This window comes from Phascolarctos cinereus, unplaced genomic scaffold (genome assembly GCF_003287225.1).
Source record: "Phascolarctos cinereus isolate Bilbo 61053 unplaced genomic scaffold, phaCin_HiC Scaffold_726;HRSCAF=1367, whole genome shotgun sequence".
In the NCBI taxonomy this organism is placed as follows: Eukaryota; Metazoa; Chordata; class Mammalia; order Diprotodontia; family Phascolarctidae; genus Phascolarctos; species Phascolarctos cinereus.
The window spans coordinates 123,269,722-123,277,822 of NW_027556098.1; the positions used below are offsets into that span (position 1 = coordinate 123,269,722).

General features: G+C 37.9%; 1 protein-coding gene across 1 annotated transcript in view; it reads left to right on the forward strand.

Moving 5' to 3' along the window:
• Positions 1 to 5,424, forward strand: part of EPHB1 (EPH receptor B1) — a 709,181-nt gene extending 703,757 nt beyond the window's left edge. The window contains 3 exon segments of the mRNA XM_020986094.2: positions 416 to 571; positions 3,915 to 3,987; positions 4,466 to 5,424. Coding sequence (XP_020841753.1) covers positions 416 to 571; positions 3,915 to 3,987; positions 4,466 to 4,507 — 271 coding nt within the window. The 3' untranslated portion in view covers positions 4,508 to 5,424.
• The last annotated feature ends 2,677 nt before the right edge of the window (positions 5,425 to 8,101 follow it).

Here is an 8,101-nt window from a genome sequence, read left to right on the forward strand (position 1 = left end):
CCAGGTCCTGCTTCAGTGCTCTTGGGCAACTTCACTGATAACAGAACCAGAATAATTTGTAAGTGAAAAGGCTTAGGACAGAAAAATAAAACTAAAAACCCAACCATTTTCTTGATGGTGGAAGAGACTGGGTATTGGTTAACAAAGGAGCTGAAAAATATCCTTCCCTAGTGATATTATGAAGTAGAATACTATGTATCTGTCTAGAATTAAGTATGATCCTGATTGGAGGCAGGTAATAGGTGAGATTGCCCCTAAAGAACCATGCCAGCCCTAAAGCTCAGTCATCCAACCATTATGACATACTCTTCTCCGGAGCTGTTCAGTTTAACCTTGTTTAAAATCTAAAGTGTTGATCGATTCTTCTAACTCTGTAGCTCAGCAGGTTAACTCTGGCTTATTTCTGTCATTGCAGGCCTTCTCAGCCCCTGTTAGATCGTTCCATCCCTGATTTCACTGCCTTTACCTCAGTGGATGATTGGCTCAGTGCTATTAAAATGGTTCAGTACAGGGACAGTTTCCTAACTGCTGGGTTCACCTCCCTCCAGCTGGTTACCCAGATGACATCCGAGTAAGTAGACCATATGCTCTTCAACCTATCCAATAAGGATGCAGTTATCCCTTATGCCTTGGGATTTGACTACGTTTGACCTCATTTCTTTTCACAGCTCTATATATCAGTGGATAAATGGAGAAGTAGTAGATATTGGAAAGGCAGAAGGGGAAACTGTAGACTATACTAAGTGGGATAACTTAAAAGTTATACTTATGCATTATTTGCCTATTCCCTGAGATTCTCTTTTCCACTGTTCAAGTTTTAAAACTCAAAGTATCAAGGAAAACCTTCAGATGGAAAGAACAGAGATACCCAATTACAAACCAAATTGTAGAAATAGACATTATACAATCTTAATACCACTCTCAGAAGTACAGAAAATGTTTAGAGATTTTACATAAGTAGTACTTGTAAAAAAATGACAAACCTATATCAACTTTTTCTTCCTCCCACCCTAAATGCTGATAGTAAAATAGATGAAATTGGTGTCTTTGTTGGATGGGAAGAGGGTTTTATTACAACTGATGGTCACAGCTTGTCACTTCAAAGAAAGTTATATCACCCTTCATATGGGTGATGTCCTGGAGCTTAGTCCAGCCTTCTAGCCTCACTTTGCCTGATCATGGTGAATCTCCCTGGTTAATGAAATACACAAAGCCAGACTACCCTGAGGCCATGCATCCAGCAGCCCAAATCATAAAACACTTATGGGAGGTTAGAGAATCAATGGACAGATTCCACCATTCTTCTTACCCTTAATTTCATTCAGGATGAAGTCATTCATTCTTCCAAGTTCCCTTTGAAATGCGACTTCCAAGAAACTCCATCCTCTGACTCGCTTGTCAGAGAGAGAGAATATAACCCTAAGATGCAGCATCTGTCATGTCCCTATTCACTGGTCTGTCTTGGACCCAGTGCCACAATGGCAGCTTCTTCCCTGTTCCAGCTTTGTTTCTTGGAGAATTGCTGTTGTCAGTGATAACAGGGACACCATTCTCTCTTGGGAGGTTGTTTGAATGTGGTTCCAAACTCAGATCTGCTAAACATCAGAGTTCACTTAATTTCTTTGTTATAGACACTGAGTACATATCCAGGCATTATCTAAAAAGACAGCTCCTGCCATTATAAATTACCATCAAACACAAAAACATAAAAATGCAATACTTACAAATAGAAAGTCAATCATCTCAAGTTGTAGGTATAAAATGGACACCACAGGATGATGGACACAGGCTATGGTTTAAGATGGAAATGACTCTGCAATGAAAGTGTGTTCCCTCTTATTTTCACTTCTGTTTCTGACCACTAAGGGAGAGAAGGTACACCCATGCTTCCAGTACAATGGGTATAGTGTAGAATAATTGGCCCCAGAAGAATTCTCTCCTCTGTTTGGAAATATCCACATGCAAAAGAACTGAAAGAGGAAAAAAAAAAAGAAAAAGAATAACTTGAGTGGAAAGTGAAGTTGATATATAGGGAATTTATTTTCAGGTAAGAAATAAGTTGAAAAAAAAGTTGAATAGAAAACAAGCCCTAAGCAAGAGATTGTTTAGGCTTAGAAATGTAAATCTTATATATATATGTGTGTGTGTGTGTATACACACACACACACACACACACACATATATGGGGAATATGATGATTAGTGATAATAATAATCCTAATAGCCATAATATGTAATGACTCAAGTAAAGTGCAACTCAGGAGAAATTGGTAGCCTTGCCAAAGCAAAATAAGATGGAGAAAATGTAGGTAGGGAAAAATCTATGTCCAATCCTTCTCTTCCCTTCTTTGGTCTGGAGGGGACTATGGAAAGTATTCTGATTAGTTATGATTTGGGAATTTGAAGGGCATGTGATCCATACCTTAGGAAGGCTGTGGCAAATTATAGTTTATCATTTTGAAGTCTTGTTCAATCTGAAGAACCTTTTCTACTCAGCTATTGAAAGAAGCATGACTACAATCCAATCTTTTGCCTTCCCCTTTCTGAGCTACCAATGGACAAGTGCAAACAAACCAACAGTTTTATTCATATTAGTGCTTAGAAAATTATAAAGGTCTCCACCTAAAATATAGACTGCAAGCCAAATTGCAGAGACTTTCACAGGATTTCTTTGGTTCAGATAATTGTCATTTTGGGGGACATCTTTCCTAGAATTTCAGGACCTTCCTTTACAAAAAAAGGATAGAAAATTAGTAGTCAGAAAGGGTATTAAGAAAGCATGGTTACTGACCTTTATAAATTTCTTAAAATGCCAATATGGGATCCTGGTGGCAGTGTGTAAATGGAATGTCTGTCTGGACAAAAAAAAAGAAAAAAAAAGAAACCTTTAGTTTTGTCCTTAAGGTGGAGTTACTATCTCTAAAGATAGAGTGAATGAATACATCAATCAAATTACTCTACCCCATCTAAAGTAGGTAATAAGATAGTCAATTAATCTCAAACATAGGTTTTAAACCTTTTTAATGTTGGGTCCATGGAAAAATTTTAGGTGGTCCATGACCTTGGGTGGGCAAAAAAAATACATCTTTACAACTTCACTAAACTCTACCTGAATTTAGCATTTCTTTCAATCATTTAAAAATCATTATTCTGGGAGGGGGTCTATAAGCTTCACCAAACTGACCAGGAGTCCATGATACAAAAGTGGTTAAGAACTTTTGTTTTAGACTCAATGCAAAAAGTCCTTGAAACTGAAATGATGTTGAACAAGGATATTTTGATAGGCCAAGGAAACTTGTGCATGACCTTCGGGCCAATTCCAAACATGGATAATTAGGGTGACTGCAGAAGAATTAGGTTAATCAGGAAAGCTCTCATGGAGTTGTTTCAAGCATTAGTTTGAAGGAAAGGAAGGAGTGTTTTGATGGAGAAGAAAGGCAAAGGGAAACCTTTTTCATTCATTTTTATTTGAACCAAATCATTCCATTCAACTTTAATTTGAATTATTAATACTGTAAAAATATTTTTCCTTCTTCCTATGATTGCTATAAACATCTCAGCCTTTATTCATAACATTCCCTATGCCTTGGATGCCTTCTTGAAAACACCTCCTCACTCCCCACTCACACATTTTGAAGGCCAACATCTAAAGCCACCAACTTCAGGAAGTCTTCTTAGATCCCCTTAGGCATACTCCTATGAGCTTTCATTGTACATTATTCAAACTTGTTTTAAGCACTGATATTCTAATTTTCATTGGGGGTATTTGTGTTTATATTCCATACTAGATTGTACAGTGTTTGAGCATGGGGATTAGAGACCTGTACATAGTGGGCATGCAATATTTGCTTCTAGAATGAATAAATGAAGCTATAGTGAATTGTTTTTTGTTTTTGTTTCTTTTTCCTCCCCTAGAGACCTTCTGAGAATAGGAGTGACTTTGGCAGGACATCAGAAGAAGATCCTGAACAGTGTTCATTCCATGAGGGTACAGATGAGTCAATCTCCAACCTCAATGGCATGAGAATTCTCGTTTTCTGAGGGGTAGGAGTGGGAGGGAAAGGGACAAGGGTTGAAGGGGGAAAGAGAGGTTAACAAAGCTGTGAAAAGTTTTGGAGAGGTTGGCTTTATCAACTGAGAATCATAATGCCACCAACGAAGAGTCAACTGGACTTGATTTTTTAACAGGCAACTTCAATTTCTCACTGACAGAAGCACCTTTATGATGCCATGGGAAAGCAAATATATAACTATAAGTATGTAAAAATCATATATGTAAAAGGAAATGAAGACAAATTAATATGTGTTGGGGGAATGAAAAATAGACTCAAATCCCACCATCAGTGAGCAAGAGTCAGAAACCAATAGGAAGAAAGGGAAGGAGGTAGAGGGAAGAAACAAAAGCAATTTTCAGTTCTTCACCAATGACATTTCTTTTCTTTTCTCCTTTTGTACTCCTCCCCTAGACCCCTGTCCCTTCTCCCACATCCATTTCCCTTTGCTCATGACCTGTGTGGGGAAGGTTCTTCAAACAAATTGTCCAGCGCCTGAATCTCAAGATGTCTTTCTGTCAGTTACCAAAGGACTTTGCTGACCACTGCATGGGGGATCCAAACCAAGTCAATTAATGTCTTCATATTGAAGAAGAGATGTACCTTCAATTGAAAACCTTGTTTTTCTTTTGTTTGCATTTTTTGCAAAAAGGAAAAAGAAACCACAAATTGGAAAAAAAAAAGAAAACCTGTTTCTGTGTGTGTGAACACGAGTGTGTGTGTGTGTCTGCATTGTAAAATGACTGTGGATTCATTGCTTGTTCATAACAGACACAAACAAGAGACAAGAACTGCGACAGCATCAGCACCGCCACTCCCCAGGAAGTCGGGAACAATCATAGGTTGTTGACTTGGCTTTCTGTTTGGCCCACCTGGACTACTGGTTTCATTGGGATTGGGGGCGGGGAGAAAAAAAGAAAGGAAACCAAACTCACAATAGCTTGCAAACTCAGAGACAGGAAGCAGAGGAGAGCTTTGAAATGGATCTTATTTGGGTCATGCTAGAATAGTATTGACTGTTGGATTACTGGCAACTGGAAAGGAGGAGAAAAAAAAAAAGAGTATGTGGAGAATATTCTCCAGTATTCCAGTAACATATAGGTAGGTGTCAAAGAAAGAGTCTTCTTTTCTAACATGTGGACCTGAGGGTTTTGGTCTTAAATACTGGCTTAGGTTGTATGGCTTCAGAGGTATGTTCATATGTTTCTGTGTTTCTCTTTACACTATTCTCTATTGTACCTCATTGCTCAATTCACTTTTGTAAATTCCACTTAACATTTAAATATTTTTAATTTTGCCTTTTACCTTAATCTCCTTGCTAATTTTATCTGTCTAATTAAAATGAGCAGAAGCATGTCTGGGTTTACATAGAATGGTGTCAGAGTGTATGTCCATGTGCCAATGGGTTTCACCTGAGTAACCATAGAAGCCTATAAAAAACACCTTCCCCATTAAAATGCTCTCTATCTGGGATACAGAGGACATTTCCCTTTACCTGTCACAATTAAGTTGGAGTATACTGTATGAAACATTCCCACTACCATGGCCAAGAGAAGAAATTAAGAAGTTGCATTACTCTGATCTCATAGAAGACACTGACTGATACGCAAACTAAACCAATACATTAGCCCAGCTTTGTTATAAATACATACACTAATTGTTGTCTTCCGTGTATACACTCCATTTTCAAAACAATCAATTTGGATACCTTTGTAAATCTTCAAATCATGCAACGAACCTCTAAAGAACACTTTCTAGTTGTGGATATTATGATGGTGCTCACATGCATGTGTTGGTGTATAATTAAAAGGAATTATGGGATTGCCACATTTCTTGTATAATAAACAATTATGGCTAGAATAGTATTACTTTCAGTGCCAGAAACCCTCATTATTGGGGGAAATTCCTAGTCATCAAAGATCAAAAGACCTATCAAAATCTGTTCACAAGATAGTGATATAATCTCTTATTCACCATTTCACTATTTGCATTTTTCTCCTTAAAGTACTTCCTTTTTACATGATCTTAGATGAATGAATGAATATGTGAATGAATGAATATAGATACAACACTTCCCATCAGATTCAAAGCCCCCATTGAGAGCCCCCTCCCCAATCCGGGAAATAATCGGGCAAATAAGCAAACTTTTCCTTATTAATTGCTTGACAATTCCATGCACAATTTACTAATTGCCCCAAAGACTTCAATCCATGAAGTGCCTGACAAGCCAGGCAATGCTGCTAATCTACTCTCAATTTTCCACAGGAATGAATTTTAATTTGTCACAATAGATCATGCTGTATTCTTAACCCTGGTGTCCCCATACTGGACTCAATGGAAAACTGTCAGCTTCTTTGCAGCAGATAGATTGTTTCAAGGAGAAAACAGGGTTGCTTCCTCCAATTTAGTTTCTTCAGAGGACAACAGGAATAAAATAACATCATTCAAAATGGATAAGAAGGGAATGTGGAATAAGAATAGTAATCATGGGAAAGCACAGCTCTCAATCGGGGAAGACTATAACAAAGTGGTAAGAGAGGGAGGTGCTGTTCACTGCCCCTCATCCCATTGCAGACCTATTTAAAAATTCTGTTTGCCAACTGCCTGCAGGCCATTCACTGAAAGCTCTGGGGTAGGGGGTCCAAATCATGATATATTTTGTTTTTGTACAAGATGTTTCAACATGGTACCTGTTGTATGTAGCATTCTGATATTGGAGCAGAAGCAAAAGAATCCAATCATTCTCAGGTATAATAAAGCTGTGGGAGAAACCCTCATGGTGGCTTTATCCCCATCTAGTTTAATGCCTCTTACAGTAACTCAGTCTAGCATTAACCACATTTTCAAGGTAACTGCATGCAGCACAGGCATGCACCTCATCACTAGCCATGTCAAACATCCCTTAATTTTAGTCACGTCTATGTGTAGCCCTAATTGTTGCATGTGCTTAAGGACCAAGAGCTCCGAGCATTGAGTATATTTGTGTCAACTGATACAATAACTTCACAACACAGAGGAATGCAGTGCTTATATTGTAAACAGGTATTCATTCCTTTAAGGATAGCAGACAGTATTAAGAACCAGATGTGCCATGATTGTATTGAAGGTTTATTTGAATCACAGGGAGGAAGGTAGGAAATATTTGACTTTTTAGGTCATTGGGCTAGAGAGTGAAGAGTATTCTGGAGTCCTAGAGGGTATGCCACAAACTCCTGGCCCATCCCCCACTTCTTCAATATTCCCATGAGAAAAGGAATGTAATAATAAGGGGAAAAAGGAGTAAACACATGAACAGAACATTCATTAGGCATGGAGCTTTAGAGTTTGTAGACATTCAAGTTTATAGATAACAAAGAGAAGCACACCCTACAGAGAACACCTGAGAATATTTTTTTTTAAATCATGAAGATCATTATGAGACCACTGGAATTAACAGGATGCTATCTTTTGCTTTTTGCTTTTTTTTTTCTTTATCCTGCTCCCACACCTTAACTGTGTATGTGTTTGGGAGTGTGGTGGGGAATTAATGGTTTATGCCTCAGTCCTGTGTTGCGGTTGTTTGCTTTTTATTGAAGACACTCTCTCCCTCAGACAGCTAATTCATTCATTTAAGGCCAACATTACCTCTCTATAGATGACACCCAAACCTATGTTTTCCAATCCTATACTTCCACTGAAGATCATGCTACATTTACAACTTCTTGATAAGATTTGCATTTATACATTGATAGTAACAGTAGCTATCAGATTTGCAAAGTGCCTGACTTGTGTTATTCAATCTTCACAACATTCCTGTTATGTAGGTGCCAATGTTGCTGACGAGGAAACTGAGGTTGAAGGTTAAGTGACTTGCCCAGGATTACATAGCTGGTCAATGTCAAGAGAGGAATTTGAATTCCTCTTCTTGACTCTCAATACAGCCTTCTATCTATTATCCCACTTTATTCTCCTCTATTAGTAACAATAACTAAAACATATGAAACACTTTTTTAAAGGTGAGGACCAGCTTGGTAAGAACTTTGTCATTCTTCAAATTTGTTACTTATTTTT